The sequence below is a fragment of the Mercenaria mercenaria genome, chromosome 13, assembly GCF_021730395.1.
Source record: "Mercenaria mercenaria strain notata chromosome 13, MADL_Memer_1, whole genome shotgun sequence".
NCBI classification, from domain to species: Eukaryota; Metazoa; Mollusca; class Bivalvia; order Venerida; family Veneridae; genus Mercenaria; species Mercenaria mercenaria.
Genome location: NC_069373.1, coordinates 30,222,305 through 30,246,734, shown reverse-complemented (window position 1 = coordinate 30,246,734; position 24,430 = coordinate 30,222,305). Strand labels below are relative to the sequence as shown.

The 24,430-nt window shown below is 34.0% G+C and overlaps 1 protein-coding gene across 1 annotated transcript in view; it reads right to left on the bottom strand.

Moving 5' to 3' along the window:
- Positions 1–488: 488 nt before the first annotated feature.
- The window catches only part of LOC123529699 (fibroblast growth factor receptor-like), a 41,819-nt gene continuing 17,877 nt past the window's right edge, over positions 489–24,430 (bottom strand). Inside the window, exons 7-21 of the mRNA XM_045310151.2 lie at positions 21,100–21,180; positions 20,823–20,900; positions 20,212–20,280; positions 19,812–19,880; positions 14,733–14,801; positions 10,950–11,143; positions 10,069–10,193; positions 8,937–9,053; positions 6,907–7,051; positions 6,066–6,176; positions 5,000–5,199; positions 4,741–4,863; positions 3,618–3,826; positions 2,861–2,966; positions 489–1,796 (exon numbers count right to left, since the gene is read on the bottom strand). Coding sequence (XP_045166086.2) covers positions 1,737–1,796; positions 2,861–2,966; positions 3,618–3,826; positions 4,741–4,863; positions 5,000–5,199; positions 6,066–6,176; positions 6,907–7,051; positions 8,937–9,053; positions 10,069–10,193; positions 10,950–11,143; positions 14,733–14,801; positions 19,812–19,880; positions 20,212–20,280; positions 20,823–20,900; positions 21,100–21,180 — 1,756 coding nt within the window. The 3' untranslated portion in view covers positions 489–1,736. The remainder of the gene's footprint in view (positions 1,797–2,860; positions 2,967–3,617; positions 3,827–4,740; positions 4,864–4,999; positions 5,200–6,065; positions 6,177–6,906; positions 7,052–8,936; positions 9,054–10,068; positions 10,194–10,949; positions 11,144–14,732; positions 14,802–19,811; positions 19,881–20,211; positions 20,281–20,822; positions 20,901–21,099; positions 21,181–24,430) is intronic.

Sequence of the window (24,430 nt, the reverse complement as noted above, 5' to 3'; positions counted from 1 at the left end):
TCTTTCTCGACGTTAGTATAGTTATAGTATCAATTGACATTGCCCTTATTTGGTTTATCTTAACTTGTTTCTTATTTTTACCTCATTTTGGTATAGTTTTCAGCATTTAATTCTATCATACCTCGATCTGATTAACAGGTAAACAAAGAAGAAGGTGAAGCTATATCGTCTATTCGGCTGTAAACAACTGACTTAAATCAAATTGCCGCATGGCGTCCAGTTTATTACTACTCAGACAAGAGATGTTTGTAACACATGCATTACCCATAATGGGTTGTTCCATTTTCAGTCCTGTGATCATTTTGACATTGACCATTGACCCATTAACCCCAAAACATCGCGGTAATGAACATTCAACCAACTGTAATGAACCAGGCGATAATCCACTCAAACGCCTTTATTATTTTACCACTTGTAGACCTTACCTTGTTTTAACATAGCAACAAAGACAAAAAAAACTTACTTATTTTATCAACTAAACACAAAAATGAAAGTATATGTTTTTATTCACAAAGACAAAATATTGTACAAAAATTTATTATTATTATTATTATTATTATTATGATCATATTTATAATTTAATATCAACAAAATGTTGTAATATTTTATACAAACAATTTTTAGCAATATTTCTAGGTATAGTGTAAATGGAATCTGGGATGTAAAAACATCTGAAAAATAAAATAAAACGATTCATTGCCGCGAAATACAAAGTCCGTTAAAATGGTGCGAAATTAACAACATTCTAACATGGTTGGATTTGATTGCCAATTAAACAAAGAAGAAGGTCAAGCTCTGTATATTCTGTGATAAACAATGGTTGACGCGCGGACCGTTAAGAGAGCATTATGACGTCAGTTATGGCGTCAACTTGCTGCATGACGTCCGGTATATTTAAGAAATAAGTTATAGCAAGAGTGTTTTAACACTATTTATGCACGATGAGCGGATATACCTCGGGCTCAATAATTTCACGAGGGCACAGCCCGAGTGAAATTATATGTACGACGTATTACCGCCCGAGTGTATAAATAGTGTTTAAACAAGGTTTTGCTATACACTATTTCGATTCTAATATGCCCTTAATCTAAAACAGCAAATAAAATACAGTAGCACTCTTTCATGGACGTAACTTGTTTACTTAAATTACTACACTCAAAATCGGTTATACGTCTGCAGAATAATTCACTCGGGCTTCGCCCTCGTGAAATTATTATTCCGCTGACGTATAACACGGTTTTTCTATACATTATTTCTTAATTTTTCACAAAGGTAGGGGCACATGTCTTGCGTGCAGTATTTTGTCTTTTGATAGCTACTGTTTGAAACAAGCTTTTCAAATATCCGGCAATGCATAACGATTTATAGTCTGGCAATGAAGCATTTTCTTGAATATCTGTGAGTCCTTTGAGCAAGGGGTGTGCCTAAACAGTAGTTTTGTTATGGTTATCTACTAACCATGGCAAAAGCGGAGATAAGAACAAACATGAGGCGCTGACATGCTAATACACAGTGACACAACGTCAATTTAAAGTTTCCAAATACGGTTTTCAAAAAAGAAAGGAAACACATGTCAAGAATAAAACTTGAAACAAACATTGAATGATAACACAATAATTTCTAAAAATACAAACTGACATTCAAGGGGAAATATATCAAAATATCTTAAACTGCTAACAGTTTAAAAATATTGCTGTATATGATAAATATTTGTATTCATATTCTTTAATGTCTCACTACTCTTCATCCACTGAACTCAGCTTTCCTGGTGACTCCTTTGACAAGTTTATATACGTCTGAAAATAAATTGCAAAATGTTTCAGTCTGTGCAGACATGTCCAGATTTAAACACTTATCAGATAAAATGTCTAGGAATCAATACCATCGGACAAGTTAATGTTTTAAGTCACACATAACGTTTCGTTTTGAGAGTTTTTACACTGTATTAAACATGTTCTTCCTGATTTAATAGTTACGAACAACATACTTATACTTACTTTTAATGGAAACTTGCACAAATAGGTGACACTTTTCATTTCATTTTATTACAGTTCTGTTTAAATATTACAATCTTATCTTACCTTGCATACCTCTGATACAGAACTGTTCTTTAGACTGCGATAAATAACACATTTACCGGTTTTAAAAGCAACTTATACCCAGTTATCTTAAGGATCATATAAAATATTTAAAGTAACATTTTCATTTCTTTATTGTAACAGCCCAATGAAGATGTTTTACAATATTACATATTTTATGTTTGGTTAGCTCTCTCTCTCTCTCTTGATCTTACATGCCTGTATATGTAACACTTGAGTACGGGAATGGAATTAAGACATCAAATTTAACAGATGCTAGGCTCTAGGGATGGGAAACATTTGTCCTACTGTGAATACTGATACAAAATCTCTTTTTCTTTCCTACTGTGTGAACATTTTTAGAAGATATTAAACACTTCCAAATGACAAAGTAGACGCAGACAATTGCTGCATACAACATAATGAAATACTTCACAATGCAGTACAGTGAAATTACACATACATATATATATGTAGAGGTTATGTACAAGTAGCTATACTGATCAAAATTGGTAACCAGTCATTTGCTAGGCTACTTAGAAATAACTCAAAGTAACCTATTCTTATAAAAAAAGGGACTGTGAAAGTTATGGACAAGACCGACAGATGTACGACAGACAGTTCAATCCCTATATGCCTCCCTGGTCTTCCACACCAGGGGTATAAAATTATGAGGTTAAGAACGGCGGATTTTAAGTAAACTATCAGACAGTAAGGGTATTTACATTAAATTATGTATGCATTGTCTGGATTATAGATACTAACAAAGTAATGTAATGTACCTGTTTTGTGTCTTTCTGTATAATTTCATCCAAATCTCTAACAAGTGTTTTGAATACCGGCCTTTGATCTGGTGTATGCTTCCAACATTCCACCATAATTGAATAACTGTAAGAAATTTCCGTATCTTCGTGAAAATATTTTTACTACTCAGTAATATTTTAGAAACAGGTTATGCTCTCTGACAGAATCAGACAATTTGTAATAGCTTTTCTAAATTTCATTTCATCAATCACATCCATGTGTTCACTATTGTCACGCAATGCATATTATCTCAGGATCAGCTGGCATCGATATATTATAGAAACTAGAAATATTTGTTTTAGACATGCAAGAAGCTGCACATGTGTCTAAGATAACACAATTATATTACCAACAACAAAGTTGCAACCGTATGTAAACATGTTTCCTGTATCTGAAACGACCTTTTCCTCACTGCAAGTTCTAAACTGTAAGTCTTTGATGAGCAATTATATTCGAGTAGATAATGAATACAAGTCAAACTAAAAAGTAACGTTTTACATTTACATTTGTCAAATGCAAAAACAGTTTTTTAATGCAAAAATATTCTGAGCAAAACTAAAACGTTTGAATATTTTTGTGCTTCCATCGTTAGTCTAATTTCTTTATTCGAATTCCTAGTTATAATTTCCTTTAAGCCTGTTGACATAATACTTTTTAGATGATATTTTTCTAAAGAATAAGTGAATATAAACATAGTATCAATGATAAAATATGTAAAAGTACATATATACTTACATACTACTGGGACAAAGAGGTGGCTGTGGCATTATATATCCTGACTTATGCATGGATATCAACATATCGGGTAAAATGCCTGGATATGGGCTACTGCCGAGAGTTACCATCTCCCAGAGAAGAACTCCATATGACCAGATATCACTTTTAGTAGTATACTTTCCATTTATGAGAGTCTCTGGACTCATCCATTTGTAAGGAAGTCTCCCCTATTTAATACATAGATGCAGAAAAACATCAAGGCGGTATGAACTTTAACGTTAGTTAGGACATTTATCTTTATTCAGACATTTAGGTAACAATTGTTTGTGTATTGAATAAAAATTTGTTTGACAAAGAATATTTAGATTGAGAACAATAACTACTTAAATCTAGAGATACAAATACCCATTTTTTATATACAATAGCTGGTAGATTAGTACAGTTCTGGTCTTCTAATCGGCTGTAGATCTAGTACATAACGCAACAGATAATGCAACTAAATTACCTGAACTCTGTGACAGTGAGCACAGTCAAGGACCACACTAATATATTGCTCATAGGTCCAGCTTCTTTCACAGTATTTTTGGTTAGATTTTGGATGTGGTCGACAGCTGTGCCCAAGAAGAATAATAGCAGACTCTGTTGGATCGAGTCTGTTCATGAGAGGTAATGAAATGTGCAACACCTCTCACGCCCCGCTCCTCCCCCCTCTCCCCCAGACCGGCTTAAGCGGAACTCAATTACACCACATATGTTGAATGGACTCCATGATCTCAAAGCCCAGAAAATATAACAACACAGGGATATTGGAATTTTTGTTTTTGTTGGGTTTAACGTCGCACCGCCACAATTTAGGTCATTTGGCGATTGGACTTTAGACTTCCATTTTAAGGTCTTTTCTAGGGGTGAGTGGGGAGGGGGCGTGGGGGTGAAAGTGAACCTTCTCCTTTCGTATAAATTGGCTGAAAAGCGTATTTTAATGTTTGAATTGCACTATAAAATAATCATGTGTACAGTTGCTGGCAATACTAGGTTAATAGGTTTGTGACGAGGATTATAGAGGGGTCTTTCAACACTCGCCTACTGACCAAACATAGTCAGCTACTGTTCATATAATTCTTATTTAACATTAAATACGTACCGCTGACTCTTGAAAGTAGTAGTCAGATTCGTAAATGTCACGTGATAAGCCAAAATCGGATATCTTTGCAATCGGTCCTTTAGAAAGCAAAATATTTCTAGCGGCAAGGTCACGATGTAAAATCTGAAAATAGATATGAAAATAACATATTTGATTGCAATCTTTTGTTATCATAAACATGATAATTCATCTATTTTCTTTATCAGTTTAATTGTTATTTTAACATATATTTTGTCAAATTTTTATTCAACTATCTTACCTTCAATGAACTCAAATATTCCATTCCTTTTGCTATTTGCCACATGAATACATACAGTCGTGAACACTGTGTTACAAGATACGACCGTTCTTCCGAGCTGTCTAGGTTTTGTATCACTGTTCTGTTTGCTTCATAATAAGTTCTCAAATAGTTACGTAAATCTCCATCCTCAGCCAGTTCCATTACAAGTGCACGTGAACCTGAGGAATAAAAAAACACGTTAAAATACATACCGTTATTAAAATATCATATTAAACTAGCGCTATTACATATCAATAACCTAAGACGCCGCTTTGATACAGGGTAAAAATGCTTTGATCATGGCTTTTGGCCTCGACCATGAGCCTGATGACCTGGACTGTGTACTCATGTTAGTGTTAACGAACTAGTTAACGCTAGTTTTATGAAAGTCATTCCAGTCGTAAAGAAAGTATGGAGTAGACACACTTTTGAGCTATTTGACCTTGACCTAATGGCCTAGGTTCTGCGCGTCATCTTGATGAGGTAAATAGTTGATGCTAGTTCTATGAAAAATTTCGAAGCGATTTAGAACATATAGAACGAACACAAACTTAATCATCTATCTTATCTATAACGTCCAAGTGTGACCTTGACCTTTGACCAAAGTCCTGCACATCGTCTTGATGAGTTTAGTATTTGATGCTAGTTTTACAAAAATTTGGAGTATGTGGTGCGCATACGGACGTTCTGACTAATGGACCAACGTACGGACATGCTCAGTATAGCCACCATTTGCTTTGTATCAGAGGATTTATTAAACCAGGGCCACATTCTTATTGCACTGCCTTAATTTGCTTTGGTATATTGCACGGTTCAACGTCATTATCAGCAGTGTTTTCGTCAGTTAACTTCCCAAGTCTGGTCTCCAGCACATAACTGACAGGTACGGTGGACTGTTCACATCAGTGGTGTGTTTCTTTCAGTCAAGTTTGCCTGGCGCGTTGTGGACATACCGAACCCAGAGATGAGAATATTTGTGTTCGCCCGGGACGTAATTACAAGCTAATCAACGGCTTTTCCAAAGCTAGTTTAAAACACCACCTACCATTTATTATACATGACCCATACACTTCAATTATATTTTGATGTGATCCGACTTTCTGTAAATTTTCACATTCTTTCATCAGACTTTCTGTTTCTTCTGCACTTGCATTGTCTGTAAAAGAATTTCCTCTAATTACCTATTGCGGAACCCTTTTACTTTTTTCAGCTAGAAAATATTGTTCTATTAATCGTAGAGACACTGAACGTAACTGTATATGTCTTTAATGTATAAAACAAGTTTTATAACGCTGCTTCAGAATTTAAATATATGTTATACTTCAGCTTTGGTGCTTAAATTTACAACTTGTTCCATTAATCATTCACATCAAGTATTTTGCAACATATTTGTACAACGTTAAAATTTCGTTTCATGCTATTGTAGATCTCAAAATTTAAAAGCAACACCGAATAGAGTAATCCATACAGGAAACATTTGATTTCATTTATTGCATGTATGAATACAAAACCAAAGACTACAATCCAATAAAAAATCTATTCCAACCAAAACTCTGCAACCGCGTATGTATGGAACCCTAAATATATAGAGGGTTAACATGTAGTCAACACTCTGAACTTTAATGGGCAAAACCACCATGGGGAGATAAAATCGGCTACTGGCGTATCCGAATCCACAATGTTTAAAAGCTGCAGCACATTGTAAATTCCAATGATGCACGTCAAGTGAATCCCTAGCAGATACAAAATGGTAAAAAACAAAAGGCACGATGTCTAAAACATTGAAATGTTCATGTAAATAATTACAAAATCGAACCTAAAATACGCATGTATTCTATGCCTTTGCAAATGGCAGAGCAAATGCCATTACAATTATTCTAATATACCTTTTATTCTTTTGATGGCAACTTTCCTTCCAGTATTGTTGAATCCAGATTCAAACCCTTCGTAAACCTCACCGAATGCCCCGCGTCCCAGCAGCTTTATAAGCTTAACTTTACCATATAAAGTGAGTTCCGTAAATCCAACATCCTGAACAAAAAGGATATTTTAGTTTTCAGTTTTAGTACTCTGAACATTGTATTTCTTTTTACTTTTTTTTCTTTGGATAAATTTGGAATTATGTATTGGATAAATTAAAACTTACTTTTTTTGACAATTAGCACTGTCGTTTTATAATAATTACCCATATACAAATATTACATGTCTCGATTTCTCCCATAGAAGGCATATACCTTTTCTGAACAACTTGGAATGACAGGAGCAAATGAGAATTGACAGTATGAATATGCTTGCCAGTACTTTACATATGTGCAATTTTCAGCCAACAACAATGAAACTAAGGCCGGGAATTGAAGATAAATGGATATTGAAAGAAAGTGTAGTCAGAAAATAACAGCAAAGGCAAAATGTCGAAAAAAAGTAAAATAAATTGGTACATGTACCCGAGATGTAAGTATCACAAACTGTGTTTCTTTGAAAACTTTCATGTTTCAAAACATCGGCGTTTAGAGGTACAGTACATACCATTGTGGCTCGGTGGTCTAGTGGTAACACGCTTGACTGTCAATGCAGAGGTCGTTGGTTTGAAAACCGGTCCAGACACTGGAAATTTCTAATGCTCTTGGGTGTCACCCGCCAAACTAAGAAGCCAGTAGGGGCCTCCTCGGCCCAACGGTTAAGGTCGCTGACTTTGAATCACTAACCTCTCACCAATGTGGATTCGAGCCTGACTCAGGGTGTTGAATTCTTCATGTGAGGCCGAAGCATCCAGCTGGCTTATGGAAGGTTTGTGATTCTACCCAGGTATCCGCCCGTGATGAAATAATATACGGAGAGGCATCTGGGGTCGTCTTCCACTATCAAAGCTAGTCTCTGCGATGTTAAACCGAACAAAAACAAAAATAAGAGGTCAGTACTGGTTATTCACAGGAAAGACGGTTTCTCGTATCCCGGTGCTATACACCGGGCTTGTTAAAGAAACAGACTGTCTATCCGCAAATAACTAGGCTAAGTTAGTTGGACAGCCAAGTATCTAAAAGGATTTCTCTCCCTCTGGACAGATCGCTCTCTGTCTGTACAAGTAGCGGATGAATTTAGTGCCCCGAGTTGCTTTCTTTGCGCTATGTAAAGCGCCTTTGAATGTGTTTTTCCATGAAAAGGGCGCTATATAAATCTGGTATAGTCAATGACGCTATATCTCCCCGTGTAATAGTCCAAGTGAAGCATTGGAGAAGTTATGTATTATTGCAGTTTTTCGTTCCTTAAAACTCAGTTCATGAAAATATCCACTATATGACCCCCCTTTGTGATCTTTGGGAAATATATATTATTTAAGGAAAATTCAACTGACAGCCATCGTCAATTTAAATGGGTATTTTTTTTATTTTTTTATTTTTTTTTTTTTTTGTTTGAAAAGAGATTTGAGAAACCTTTAAGTAAGTTGCATTCAAAGTGCTTTGTGTTGTTCATTGAGCGGAACATACACTTTATTTGGAAGGTGTATCGCTCATCATTGTCACTAGGGCTTTTTTGCTATTTAACTAAATCCAAAACGACTGAAAAGGTATAAAATATTAACAAATACAGATATGTGCAAATAGTAAGGTATTGTAAGCAATAACTCTGGCCAGGTAATACAATAGCTTTTCTATTATCAAGTTCAAAAGTGAATGAGAAAATTAAACAAGCATGTTCAGTACATATGTATCCACAGCCGAATTATTTGTTTTGTGAATGAGGGAGATATATTTTGAAGGACTTCTTTGAAAGGTCTTCTTTGAGAGATATACACTGTGTCCTTAGTCACTGAAAATAGTCATATGATGTTTACTGTGTTTTGGTTGATTTTAAAGTGGATGTCTTATTAGTTGTTGTTTGTTCAGTTTATATTAATAGTACAATTTCTGTCACTTACCAGTTGTTGTTTTTTGTCTTGTTTGTACTGGTTGCTATGGATATTACCAGGTGATATAGACAGTCCGGACACATCCGTCATCGATTGTGGTCTGTAGTAATGCCTGTTCGTTAACATCTGTAGAGTAAAAAGTGAAAATGTAATGATAAGAAAGAAAATATGCACTGATATTGTTCTACATCTTGTACTGAGTTGGTTACGAATAGCTTACATATTTACGGCCTTAAACGTGAACGTACTTTAAATAATAAACTGAGTAATTTGACTCAGTTTTCAATGAAATTTATAAAAGGATAGGTAGATCGTTGTAAGTGCCAGATTTCGTATTTCGGGACTTTTCCGCTGGACTAGGCTACACATTATCTCAGTTACATTCATTTCAATGATATATACGCTTATATAGTGCTACTTTAGAAGATTTTCCCTATATATACAATAAGATATTTCCCACTTGTACGAGTATGCTTAAATGTAATGTTACGTAAAGGAACTTAACGTAAATAAGCGTCTGATTCAGATCATTTCAACGTTGCTATTATTTAACACTAAAAGTTGAAGCTGTGCGTGAACAACTGAAGCAAGAAGTTTTAAACGTACACACACTTATCTATAGTGAGCATTTCAAAAACTTTTACCAGTCGCCTATTTTATTTTTAGTACGTCGAGCGTAGAGTAGAGTAAGAAAGTCGTTCGTAGCAGTGTTTTACAATTCTCTCTGCTGGCTACAGGACGCTTCTACACATATGAGCCGTGCCATGGGAAAACCAACATAGTGGGTGTGCGACCAGCATGGATCCAGACCAGCCTGCGCATCCGCGCAGTCTGGTCAGGATCCATGCTGTTCGCTAACAGTTTCTCCAATTCCCATAGGCTTTAAAAGCGAACAGCATGGAGCCTGGCCAGACTGCGCGGATGCGCAGGCTGGTCCGGATCCATGCTGGTCTCACACCCACTATGTTGGTTTTCCCATGGCGCGGCCATATATCAAATAGTGCTGTGAAATGCTGTATAATGATTTTAACACTTGACCGGCATTTTCGCCTGATCGTTCTTACATTCGTACAAAACATCAGTCTATTTTCACTTCTGGTTGTCTTAAACAGTCGCGCCTTGCTTATAAAAAAATATTTACCTTAAAAGGTTTTCTTCTCTTTTTAACCATTCTTTTCCACAACCAAATAACAAAACTAACACAAGCTCCTGTTACTAGAACACAGGCTAAACTGATCCCCAACACTCTCAGTTTCGGCAGATTACCTGAAATGATAAACAATGTAACTTACGTATAGATAGTTTTATCTCAAGTCAGTGTAATATGTTACACTGTGCTTAATAGTTATGAAAAGGCACATTTTTGCTTTCTTTAAAGTTGATCTCTACTTCAACTATTCATTAAAGAAACTGTGGTCTAGTAGAATAGGACGAACATGTCACAGTACGTGAAATTATATGTATGCATGCTTATTAATCTTATATGGGAAAGTATAATTTGCTTTAAACTGTGGCATATTATGTATAGGCATATTTCTGCTACATATTTCTTTGCCTCATCATACACAGTTAATGAAACTTCATGGTGATTATCAACTTCTGTATTTATAATACTAGTATGTTCTATATGGTTGTACCACCATTGAACAAAATATACTATGCACTGTTTATATGCAATGTGAACTCATGGGTTCAATACAAATTTTATCTATTCCAGAACACCTATACATTCAATTTCATTTCTACCTGATTTCGTAAAACTATATGCGTATAGACTCGAGCGGCCTATTTTCTACAATAACACGTACTAAAATTTATACGCTTTAAGATATCAAGTTTGGATTGTTAACTTTAAGTAAAGAGATTGGATATTATATTAGAACAAAAAAAAAACTTGCTAAGAAACGGTTTATTAATCATGTTCCTCGTAACCATGTGCAAGTACACGGTAATATGGCCACGAATACACCTTATTAATAAAATGTTATTATTAGTTTCATACTGCAAATGGAACATACTGACCTGAATTTGTCCGTTTCTGTGGCTCCACTCCACATGTCAAATTCTCAAGATCGAACTCCTGCATAGGAATGTGTTTCGGTTCATTACATGTAAGATTTTCCCAGACAGTGTACGTTTGAACTAGCTCAATCATCCAGGACAGAGAACAGTCACACCGCCAAGGATTTCCACCCAGCTTCATTTTCTTTATGTTCCTACACAGAATGGGTCATCATTCAGTATATAAAGGATATTACATGAGCATCTGTAATTTTATACTGAATTTATTCAACGAGTGTAACGAACTCAATGTGGAAAGGTACAAATGTAATATTCTCTTACATGCCTGTCTGTGTATGGCATGGTTTTACCAAACCATCGGACAGTGGGTAATGAGGAACCGAGCACTAGATGGGAAAACACCTGTCTGACACAAGGAGACATGTAAGATCCATTTTATTTCCTACCACTGCTAAAGTTTCGAAGATATTGTTAATTATAAAATCGCTAATGTGATTTTTAGCGTTTCATTTATGCCTTAATTATCCTCTTTTCCCGCTGGGTAAACAAGAGCTCTCTACTTGAAACGACGTCAACGATAGAATGTTGTAATACTAGTGTGATACCAAATTATATGATGGTCTGATTTCACTCCTATGACTTCAAATGTGTAATTAAGAACTATAAAAGTATAAACAATATTGGTACAATATTATCAAGGATGACCCTTCCCACGAGATTGCACGCGCGATCTGGCGTCATTCACGAAAAAAAAATGAACAAAATGGCGTCGTTCTTAAAACAGTCTTTCAAAATTGGACATAAAAACTTCAAAAAGAATATTTTTTATAACTGAAACTCAATTTTTTAGCTCGACTGACACAACTCCATTTTTTTCGGATTTAACAATAATTCAAATAAAAGTCAGGACTGTATTTTATCTGAAGGCGAATTAGAATTAAACGTGGCCGGGTCTTTTGGGCTGTTCTATATAGATGTTTAAAAGATTGTTGTTCTGATAGGTTATTTTATTTTTCTGATGGAAAACAAGTAACTTATCTTTTTCAGGAAGCTACTGTTAATTTCATTTTTTGCATTCAGAAGGATATAAACCACATTGATACTAATCATCAAAGAAAAGCTCGCGCAATTCATGGATTTGCAAGAAGACCAAATGTTGTATATATCCGCCTAGACGCAAGTAGGCTCTTAATTGTAGGCTCTAGTGTAGTTAACGACTATTGTAGGCTCTCTTCTGGTCAATGACTATTGAAGATCGCCGACACGTTTAGCACACACATTTTGCCTAACATATTCTTGACGCAGTTGAAGTGAAATAAACTATGACATGACTTGGGTTTAAGTATAGTTGACGCCGTTTTAAGTATAGATGACCTTTGTCGATTTGACCCAATCTATAATGAGTAAAGAAAGAAGAAAGTTTGATGTTTCAGCAGGAAAAGCTAATATGTGATAAAAAGAATATCATATTATTGCCTTTTTTGAACTGAATTTATTAGATCGATAAAATTCTCAACATTATTCAACTCATTAAATAATTAAATAAATTCAGTCTTAAGAGACACTCATGAAATATCCTCAATTTAGCACATTACTAGTTAGGGCTATGTGTGTGTGTGTGTGTGTTCGGGTTTAACGTCTTTTTCAACAATTTTTCAGTCATATAAACGACGGTGTCTACTTGTAGCAGTGAGCACAATGCCTAACTTTATAGTGCTGCCTCACTGGAATATCACGCCGTAGACACGTGACATGATACCCCACCCAGTCACATTATACTGACACCGGGCTGACCAGTCCTAGCACTACCCTCTTAGTGCTGAGCGCCAAGCGAGGAAACTACTAGTACCATTTTTTTAAGTCGTTGGTATGACGCGGCCGGGGATCGAACCCACGACCTCCCGCACTCTAAGCGGACGCTCTACCACTAGGCTACTGAGGCGGTATAGTTAGGGCTACATTTAACTTTTTAACCACGGACTAAACATATAAACTTACCGACAATCTCATGTTAATTACTGGTAACATATAAACCTAGCAAAAATTCATGATAAGTATTGGTAACATTTAACATATAAACACAGCAAGGACTCCTGTTAATTAATAGTAACACATTACATATAAACCTAGCAAAGATTCCTGTTAATTAATGGTAACACATTACATATAAACCTAGCAAAGATTCCTGTTAATTAATAGTAACATATGATTTATAAACCTAGTAAAGACTCCAGTTAATTAATGGTAACACATTACATATAAACCTAGCAAAGACTCCTGTTAATTGATAGTAACATGTTACATATAAACCTAGCAAAGATTCCTGTTAATAAATGGTAAAACGTTACATATAAACCTAAACCTAGCAAAGATTCCTGTTAATAAATGGTAACATGTTACATATAAACCTAAACCTATCAAAGATTCCTGTTAATTAATGGTAACATAGCAAAGATTCCTATTAATTAATAGTAACACATTACATATAAACCTAGCAAAGACTACTGTTAATAAATAGTAACATGTTACATATAAACCTAGCACAGATTCCTGTTAATAAATGAAAAATGGTTACATATAAACCTAAACCTAGCAAAGATTCCTGTTAATAAATGGTAACATGTTACATATAAACCTAAACCTATCAAAGATTCCTGTTAATTAATGGTAACATAGCAAAGATTCCTGTTAATTAATAGTAACACATTACATACAAACCTAGCAAAGACTCCTGTTAATTAATAGTAACATGTTACATATATACCTAGCACAGATTCCTGTTAATAAATGGTAACACGTTACATATAAACTAAAACCTAGCAAAGATTCCTGTTAATTAATAGTAACATACGATTTATAAACCTAGCAAAGACTCCTGTTAACTAATGGTAACACATTATATATAAACCTAGCAAAGACTCTTGTTAATTAATAGTAACATGTTACATATAAACCTAGCAAATATTCCTGTTAATAAATGGTAATACGTTACATATAAACCTAAACCTAGCAAAGATAACTGTTTATAGATGGTAACATGTTACATATAAACCTAAACCTAGCAAAGATTCCTGTTAATAAATCGTAACATGTTACATATAAACCTAAACCTAGCAAATATTCCTGTAAATTAATGCTAACATAGCAAAGATTCCTGTTAATTAATGCTAACACATTACATATAAACCTAGCAAAGAGTCCTGCTAATTAACGGTAACACATTACATATAAACCTAGCAAAGATTCCTGTTAACTAATAGTAACATATGATTTATAAACCTAGCAAAGACTCATGTTAATTAATTGTAACACATTACATATAAACCTAGCAAAGACTCCTGTTAATCAATAGTAGCATGTTACATATAAACCTAGCATAGATTCCTGTTAATAAATGGTAACATGTTACATATAATCCTAGCAAAGATTCCTGTTAATTAATAGTAACATGTTACATATAAACCTAGCAAATATTCCTGTTAATTAATGGTTACATAGCAAAGATTCCTGTTAATTAATGGTAACATATTACATATAAACCTAGCAAAGATTCCTGTTAATTAATAGTAACATATGATTTATAAACCTAACAAAGACTCCTGTTAATTAATGGTAACACATTACATATAAACCTAGCAAAGACTCCTGTTAATTAATAGTAACATTTTACATATAAACCTAGCTAAAAGCTCTTGTTAATTAATTTTAACTTAAAACGCATAAATCTACCAAAATAGCAAAACCTCGTAATAATTTGTGGTAACATATAACATATAATCGTACCAAAAACTCCTGTTAATTAATGGTAACATATCTTCATGCAGTGTAGTCAGATCATTGTTCTGCAAGTGTCTGCAATAAATTCATATGTTGTATCAATAAAAATAAGAGGCTAAGAAATCCTCGTAAGGGCAACTTAAATGGAACTCATTTTAGAAGTAGAATTAAATAGAACCAATAATCTCAAAACAGCAGAACTACTAACCGCACTAAGCAAAAAATCCGTTAATCGAAGAAATTTTTTCTAATGGCTAATCGACATGTAACGCTGTTGGTGTAAAAAAATTGATAAATCTATAATAGACCTTGAGCTGACAATAACCCCCCACCCCCCCCCCCCCCCTCTAGGGATATTTCTACGCTATGTTTTTCTTAAAGCATATAATATGAGCTATCATTCCAGAAATTCTGTCATCTGGCAGTCGGGTTCTTTATACGTTACATCCTACTTTATACGTTACCATTAATAATTTTATAGAAAATACTGACTGACAGTTAGCCATAAATGGTTCACTAGCTACACAATATATCAATATATAAAGATGGAATATAAAGATATATTTTGCAGGTAAAATTGACACTAATAGGCATGTGTTTTACGTTATCAAATGTACGTTACCAAAAATTGTAACGAAAAATAGAAAATATAACTATGTGATTTTATATTTTATTTGAAGTGTCTATGTCAAAAGTGCTGAAAATAGAGGTTGTGGTTATAACAGATAAGAGTTTGACATAATTATATCGGTTGTAAAATATTTATAATTATTACGAAAAAATAAGCGGTAATGTATAGTAAAGAAGATAAAATAACATAATGTTGACAATAATTATGAGTTTCAAATTTATAATGATTATTTGTTTTTAAAAAAAGTCTAAAAATATTTGGGATATGGTAAAATATTTTGTTTAAACAGATGTAACATGTACAAAATCCATAAATATGTATTATATATTTTAAAACATATAAATACATCACAAATTAAAAATCTATGTAACGAAAATTACTAATTACTGAATTTACAATCAAGATTAACAAAAAATCATTTTTCATGTGAAATGAAACTGATTTCATTGAGTGGAAAATAAAATAAAATAAAATGAAATAAATCAATAAATAAATAGATAAATTACAAATGTGTGAAATGATTTCCAGAGAGTGAGTGCTCAAACTGTGAATGATTTCCAGAGAGTGAGTGCTCAAACTTGCTTCATATATATATGGCACCTTCGAAATATTCAATCAATGATAATGCTACAGTTCAGTATATGTTAAAAACGTCAGTAGATGCAAGTAATGAAGTTGGCCAGAAACATACTATAGTAGCATGTGACTCGGCTGTTGCTAAGAAGGCATATTCTTTGGTTCTAGAGATGGACTTGGTAACATAATTGTTAGAATGGGTGTCTTCCCACAATCTGCCCTATATTGGAGCCAGTAGGAAAATTAATGGAGGGAAATGGTCTTGCAGAACTTGAAATAGAATCAGGAATTTGTTCTAGTGGTTAACTTGATAAATTATTACCAGGTAAACGCTACAGCCATCGATACCCTAAATGTACACAGGACTGTAATAGAAACTCTTGAGCGTTTGCTTCTATGCAAGTTTGAAGAGACAGAAACCCGCAAGGAAAGCATTTTAGAAGACACTAATATTACAGAAACGGACTGAAAGTCCATGCAAAGAAAATGTGTTTGAAATAAAAACCCTCCTGAAGAATATTTCAACAGACATGAGCAGTTCAAATCAGAAATCAGAAAGGGTGAAAATGGCAAAAGCGCTCAATTTTGGTTAATGTACCGGTATATAGATGCAGAAGAGCTACTCTGAAGTAATGATTTTAGTGCATCTAGGTCTTCTGTACCGGCATTGAGAAATGCTGTAGATATTACTACAGAGCAGACAATTAACAGACATGCAAAGTCTGAGGTTGGCATACTTGGTTTCAGTAGAAACTATGCTGCATATTTCAACTGGTGCATGACCCGTTATTACAGAGTCAGATATGTTGAAACAACACTTCAGAATGCAGACATGAATAGCGAAGACATGTCCGACCATAAAAAAGAATAACCTGATAGGCATGAATGAAGAAGAAGTTAAGAGGGTTATGATATTACAGAATCATTAACAAACCCATTCCAGGCTGAAAATAAAAACTAACAAAGATGAAATTTACTATGTGTCGTCTGTTATAATCCTGCGAAAGCAGAAGTCGCTCCTGACTGAAACTGAAATAGGTGAAAAGACAATGGATGGATTATCAAAAGAAGATTGATTGAAAAATCAGTTCCTTTTTAAGTTTTTAAGACCCCATTAAGAGAAGAAAACTTAAAACATTTGCCACAGCTGAAGTTAAGAGGAATGCAACCAATTCTCAAAACAAAATACTACATATGAGAGCAGAACGTAACGTGTATGAACAGTTGGTACTTTTGGCTGTTCAGCACAACATTGATCTAGTATTGACACTTTCTTTTCTTCTAGGACCTGTCACCTGACCATTATAGCTTCTGCGACTGGAACGCCAATGAAAACAGACAAGTCACAACTACTTCACTATGTAGAGGCTGAGACCGTCCGAAAAAGATGACATTGTTTTGTTGATTGACTGTAACGCTCTGCTGCAAAGCTTAGTAACCATCCCTACAACATTTCAGACGTAGCCGAAGCTGTGTTCAGTCAAGTACCTAAGACAGCTCGTGTCTATTTTGTAACTGACACTTACAGTCCTCAGCCGATCAAATCATATCAGGCATGGGAGACGCGGATCTTCTCCAAAATTCTTACTTGTCAGGAGTGAAAACCAAAGTACCACGTGACTGAAAAGCATTCATGTCAAATAGTGAAAACGAAACACAGTTGATCAATCTAATTTTCGAACAATGAAAATGTGATTCCTATGCACCAGAAATGAAGAGAATACAACTGTAGTTTGTCAATGGTGAAATTAGTGTTATTTACTCACAAGTGAAGATGGGAACAAAGTTCAAGCTCGCCCTTATATACAACTGTTTCTATACAAAGGAAGTAACAGACACAAGAATAATATTCATTGCATAGATTTCAGTACTACTAGCACTACACGAAAGGCGAAAATCAAAGTTAGATCCCCAGATACCAACGCGTTTGTGTTGTTGGTGATATCTTCAAAAACACAAAATACTGTTTTATTTTACATTGGAACAGGCAATAAGAGATGCCATTTAAATGCTCACAACATCTTTATAAGCAAAGGGGAAAGAATCTGCTCAATTTTGCCTGCAATACACTGTCTGACTGGTTGACACAACCAGTGTTTTTGTTTGCACAGGGAAAGTAACACCGCTCAAATTAGTAGAGAAAAACCAGGTGTATGTTGTAACATTAGCAGTAGTAGTTCATACACATCAATGATCTGATGTCCTCTTTAACGGCATCGAAAATATTGTCTGTGCAATCTATGTATTAAAGAATACAATAACATCAACAAACATACATGACATGTTTCTTGCAAAGTATCAAGTACGTGCTGGAAATGTCCAGAGTACATATAATGGTATGGACATGAGTCTATTTCCACTGTGCCAATTGTCATTTAAAATGCACATAACACGTGTGAACTATCAATTTACCCAATGCTACCAAAAGTAGATAAAAGTGGATAGAAATATGGATCAGAAAGTTTGTTGGAATACGACTAGTGTTCCGATAATATTGTGCTACAAGAACTAGCTGAAATTATTTGTGACACATCAGCACATGTGACTTTGATGACTCTTATGATGACTATGAAGAAGTAGAGGTTACCAATATCATTGACACCATATACGAAACAGACAGTGATTATGACGACTTAGGTGACTGAACCCCGCAACTTTATTGTTTCTCAATTTTGATTTATGTGAATTTATTTGGTTAAACAGATAAGCGGTTGTGTGTATTTTTCAGTTACTAAAATACACATTCAGTAACGTATCGTAACGTAGGTTACAATGTCAGTGTTGTGCTATATGCATTTCTATATCAAACTAGTTCGAACTTGATAAGATACTCGCATTATCTAAGTTTGAACATCATTATAAGTATTACATCAACAATCTGTTGACTAAGAAATGAAAATATTATATCGTGAATTTTAGTAACGAATATAATAATGGTAACATACTCGTTCTTAAAACTGTTGAACGATAAATTCTTAAAAACTAATGTAATGTGCATCTGAAAATACTATACTTTAGACATATCTGATATTTTTTGACAATTAAACATACTGAATCAATTTACATGAGTATTTTTATAAAACATAATGGTAACGTAAATTACAAAATGAATTGATCGATTTAGAGAGCAAGACTAAGTGGGAACATTGAAAACAGCATATTCTGCATATATCTAAACCCACTTGCTAATGATTTTGGTTGTTTCTACCATATAAATCACCACATTCCAGTTTTATCATTTCTTAAATGATTGTTAAGGTAACGTAAATAACAGCCTGTAACGCATAGAGAACCCGCTTGTCAGATGGCAGAATTCAGAAATATGATCTATATACAAGGGGCTTCAATAATAATGGGGTCTACAAAAATCCCTAGAGGTGGGGGGTCACCTTCCAGCTCTAGGCCTATAAGAACATTCTTTAGCAGCAAAAAATGCAAAGTAGAGTACATTTTCAAAGGACTGGGCGGATTCAGTAGCAGTCTTTTCAATGGACAGGGCGGATTCAGTAGTAGTATTTTCAACGGACAAGGCAGATTTAGTAGTAGTCTTTTCAATAGACAGGGCGGATTCAGTAGTAGTCTTTTCAACAGACAGGGCGGATTCAGTAGTAGTCTTTTCGATGGACTTGTGCGGATTCAGTAGTAGTCTCTTCAACAGACAAGGCGGATTCAGTAGTAGTTTTTTCAATGGGCAGGGTGGATTCAGTTGCAGTCTTTTGACAGGGTGGATTCAGTAGTAGTCTTTTCAATGGACAGGGTGGATTCAACAGTAGTCTTTTCAATAGACAGGGCGGATTCAGTAGTAGTCATTTCAATGGACAGGGCGGATTCAGTAGTCTTTAAAGATAACAAAAAGTAGAAAGTGATTTAATAATTACATTTCTTGAAGTTCCGGTAATAATGCTACATTCCTGCTCACATGCTCTAAGTTGTTGCTTTGAACTTCCCTGTTAAAACATTAGCTTCATATTAGATCGATCAAATGCATTAGTATTTTAATATGAAGTATTACATTTTGTATTTAATGTAATCAAACAAGAAATAAAAAGAAAACATATTCAAGTAAAACTCTCTTGCAGACAATCTAAATTTCGTACCTTTCGCTTTGTGTGTGTAAAACTTTCCACTTATTTTTTTACGACCAACGTCAATATATAAGATATTTGAAATATATGATTCACACAAATGTCTCTATTGTTATTAAAACTGTAATGCGAAGGTAAAATGCAATGTATAAGTAGAGTGTAGAACGCTAAGTGTTAGAAAGTGTAAACTTACAGTACTTGTAGTGTTGTTAATTGACCAATGGAAGACGGAATCTGAGAAATTTTGTTTTTACTTGCAAATCTGAAAAAGTGTAAATTGATATTTTTGCAAACTATTTATAAGTAAAATACTTGCTGCGCCATTAATTAAAGTGAACAATCTAGATGAGTGTCAACATTAGATTTAATCATTCATTAAAGTCTCATTCATTTACACATTTTAAAACAAACAAACAATTAAAAGTACATATGTTATTTACAAAAAAAAATGTCGTATGTATGATAACAATATAGTGGAATTAGACTTTGTCACGTTTTGCAAGGGAACCATTCGTTATGTTTAAGTAAATTATTGTATAAACTAATACTAAAACTCATATACTAGCATGCCAGCAGCATCTACGACACGCTTACATCTTCTTTATATTTAACAGACCTATTTTCTACAGTACAATGTATATACAGCTGGTATTTTAGGTTCCTGCATATTTTAATACACAGCTATAAGGGCTTTGATAAAACTTGCTGCTACATATTGTTTCCAAATTACTGTCTACGTTTACTGTATTAACTTATCTAATTACAGTCACGTTTCCTATAATTTTAAAGATATACTTTACTTACATTTCATTAATATTAATAACAGATATGTTAGACAAGGCTCCCCATGGTATTTCTTCCAGCTGGTTGTTGTAAACATCCCTGAAATGTATATTACATCTATACTTGTAGAAGTATATCCCTTGAAACAGAAATCTGAAATATGACTATTGCCTATTTCATTAATTATGATTATGATTTTGGTTATGATCATATCTTTGCAATGGCAATCACTGAATATTCACGAATCATAGGTGACATGTCAAATTGGCGGATAGTGGTTTTTGTAGTGTTTTCTTACATTCTGAACGTCATGGATTCTGTAGCAACGGCAACAAATGCATTGTCTATGATGTATTTCAACGTATTGTTGTACAGGAAGCTGAAAAGGAGAGATGAAATAATGACTAAACATTTAGAAAGTTATATTGGAAAATGCACAAGACGAACTATAAATTTGACAACAAAATTGATTTGTACCGAAAATATTGGGAAATGCACATAACGAACTATAACTGGACAGCACAAACTGGTGAATGCACAACACAAACTAAGAAATGTATCGGACAAACTAGTGATTGTACATAATAAACTGTTTTATCTACATAACAAATTATGATTTGTACCGAAAATATTGGAAAAAGCACATAACGAACTATCATTGGACAGCACAAACAAGTGAATTAACAACACAAACTAAGAATTGTACCGGACAAACTAGTAAATGTACATAACAAACTGCTTTATCTAAAAGACAAATTATGATTTGTACCGACCATATGGGGAAAAGCACATAACGAACTATAATTGGACAGCACAAACCAGTGAATTAACAACACAAACTAAGAAATGTACCGGACAAACTAGTAAATGTACATAACAAAAGTTTAATCTACAAGACAAACTATAATTTGTACCGAATATATTGGAAAATGCACATGACGAACTATCAATTGTACAGCACAAACTGGCGAATGCACAACACAAACTATGAAATGTACCGGACAAACTAGTAAATGTACATAACAAACTGCTTTATCTACAAGACAAATTATGATTTGTACCAAACATATTGGGAAAATGCACACGACGAACTACTAATTGGACAGCACAATCTAGTGAATGCACAACGCAAACTAAGAAATGTACTCGACAAACTATTAAATGTACATAACAAACTGCTTTATCTAAAAGACAAATTATGATTTGTACCGAACATATTGGGAAAATGCACACGACGAACTATAACTGGACAGCACAAACTAGTGAATGCACAACACAAATTAAGAAATGTACCGGACAAACTGATAATGTACATAACAAACTACTTTATCTACAAGACAAATTATGATTTGTACCGGACATACTGGGAAAATGCACATGACGAACTATTAATTGGACAGCATAAACTAGTGAATGCACAACGCAAACTAAGAAATATACCCGACAAACTATTAAATGTACATAACAAACTGCTTTATCTAAAGACAAATTATGATTTGTACCGAACAGACTGGGAAAATGCACACGACGAACTATTAATTGGACATCATAAACTAGTGAATGCACAACGTAAACTAAGAAATATACCGGACAAACTATTAAATGTATATAACAAACTGCTTTATCTACAAGACAAATTATGATTTGTACTGAACATATTTGGAAAAGCACATGACGAACTGATAATCATTACGTCTAGACAGTCTAGGCGTTCCATGGTAATAGGTCAGTCCACGAAAATAATTAAGGTGGATAGTTCCGATGTCATCTTGATGTCATGAGTTTGAAAGTTAAATTACTTTGTTAAATGTTTTCTATAATGATGCCTAACGGTAAGAATTAAAGGCACTGACTCCAGATGTGGGTAAAAATAATCTTTCATCATTAGAATATGAGTTTTTGTTTCTAAAATATTTTAAAAATTCCAAATCTAAAAAAGGATGACCGCGTCGGGAATTGAAACCTGGACTGCCGCGGCAATAAAGACATTTTCCCGTCGTCGTAACCAATGGTGCTATAGCAAAATTAATGAATAATGTCTTCAAAATATAGATATTTATAACTGAGAGTTAACCTGGAGTAAAGCGTTACAGACGCTTTTCGATTTTCATCGTAAAAAGTAGTAAAAACAGCAAATTCTCATGTGTTTCCGTAAATTATAGTTTGTCAGTATTTACGTTTTAAAGCCTTTTAAGAAATATAGCATATATTTCCAGATATCTAAAAAATTATTTAGTTTTTGTTGTCGAACGATCTGGAGGCCAGTCCCTTTAAAGCATTTTTATTTTCGGGCCTACGTCAATTTTTAAATCCAAATCTGTACTACACACTGGAAAGTGTAACACTTTTAAGGGAGTTGATTGCATGTACAGATAAATTCTATTGATGCACGAGAAATATATGGTCAACTTTTCTTTCTTTTATTAATTATTTAAGCCGTATGATAAACGATAATTTCCATAAAATAGCATCTACATTTAAATGAAAATAAAACATATTGCGATGGAATTATTTAAGCAGAAAACGTTCCATCAAGTTAAAAGCTTCTATTCACACGGAAGATTCCTATGATATTTCTTGTAATACAATATATATCGAAAACAGAATAAACGTGGTTTATTATTCGAGGTTATATTTGAACGGATAAATTTGTTTGACATGAGACTAGTTTGCTATTTAAGTAATAACGTGAATAAATTGTCAGAATGATTCTGTTGCAAAACGAATAAGCCGGATGTTGGTTATGAATTAATCTTACAGTCTCTATTTATGTAATATAATGTGAGGGCATTTAGTTCACCACTAACCGTGGAGAATTAATTTTAACAGCTGTAAAAGAACGTCAAATACAGAATATTCAAAGTTATTCGTATAAGAATACTTAATCGTTTGACATAGACTAACATAGAACAGAGACCTCTGTGACCGAGCGGTTAATGTCATTCACACTAAACGATGTGGGTTGGAAACTTTGCTTGGCGTATGGAATTCTTCATAGAAAGATGTCATTTGTCTGTGTTACGGGAGGTCTACTGTTTACCAAGCTGTCCACATATAGCTGCAACAATGCCCGAAGAAGCACCTGGGGTCTTCTACCATTAAAAGTCGGAAAAGTCGCTCGAAAAATCGCTATATGACCTCAGTTGTGTCTAAATCCAATAACAGAAACAAAACAAAACAAAAAAGGCAACTGCATGGACCCTGACCATACAGTGTTCAGTCATGTAAACCTTGAAGGAACATACTAAGTAACGGACAATTTTTTTCATATCGAGATTTTTCACCATTTTTATCAATTAGCTGTTTTTGCAACAGAACAAAATAAACTACCACGCTGAAATGGATTTGTTTTTTGTATTAATGTAAATGAAGTAGCTTATAGATTATAACAGAAGACTGTTTGAAGTTTACAGTACACACAACAAGGAACAAAGTAGAAATAAATACGATTAAAGCGACTCGTTCGAGCTGTTTTCGGTAGAAAATAAAGACCTTTTAGATCACAAATGCATTCTTGCGGAATATCCATGTAAAATACAAAAAAATATGAGTAGAGTTTTAAATAACGAATAAATTCACACTCTACAATTTTACAAATAGTTGGTTTATGTTCGTAGATCGTCAGATAT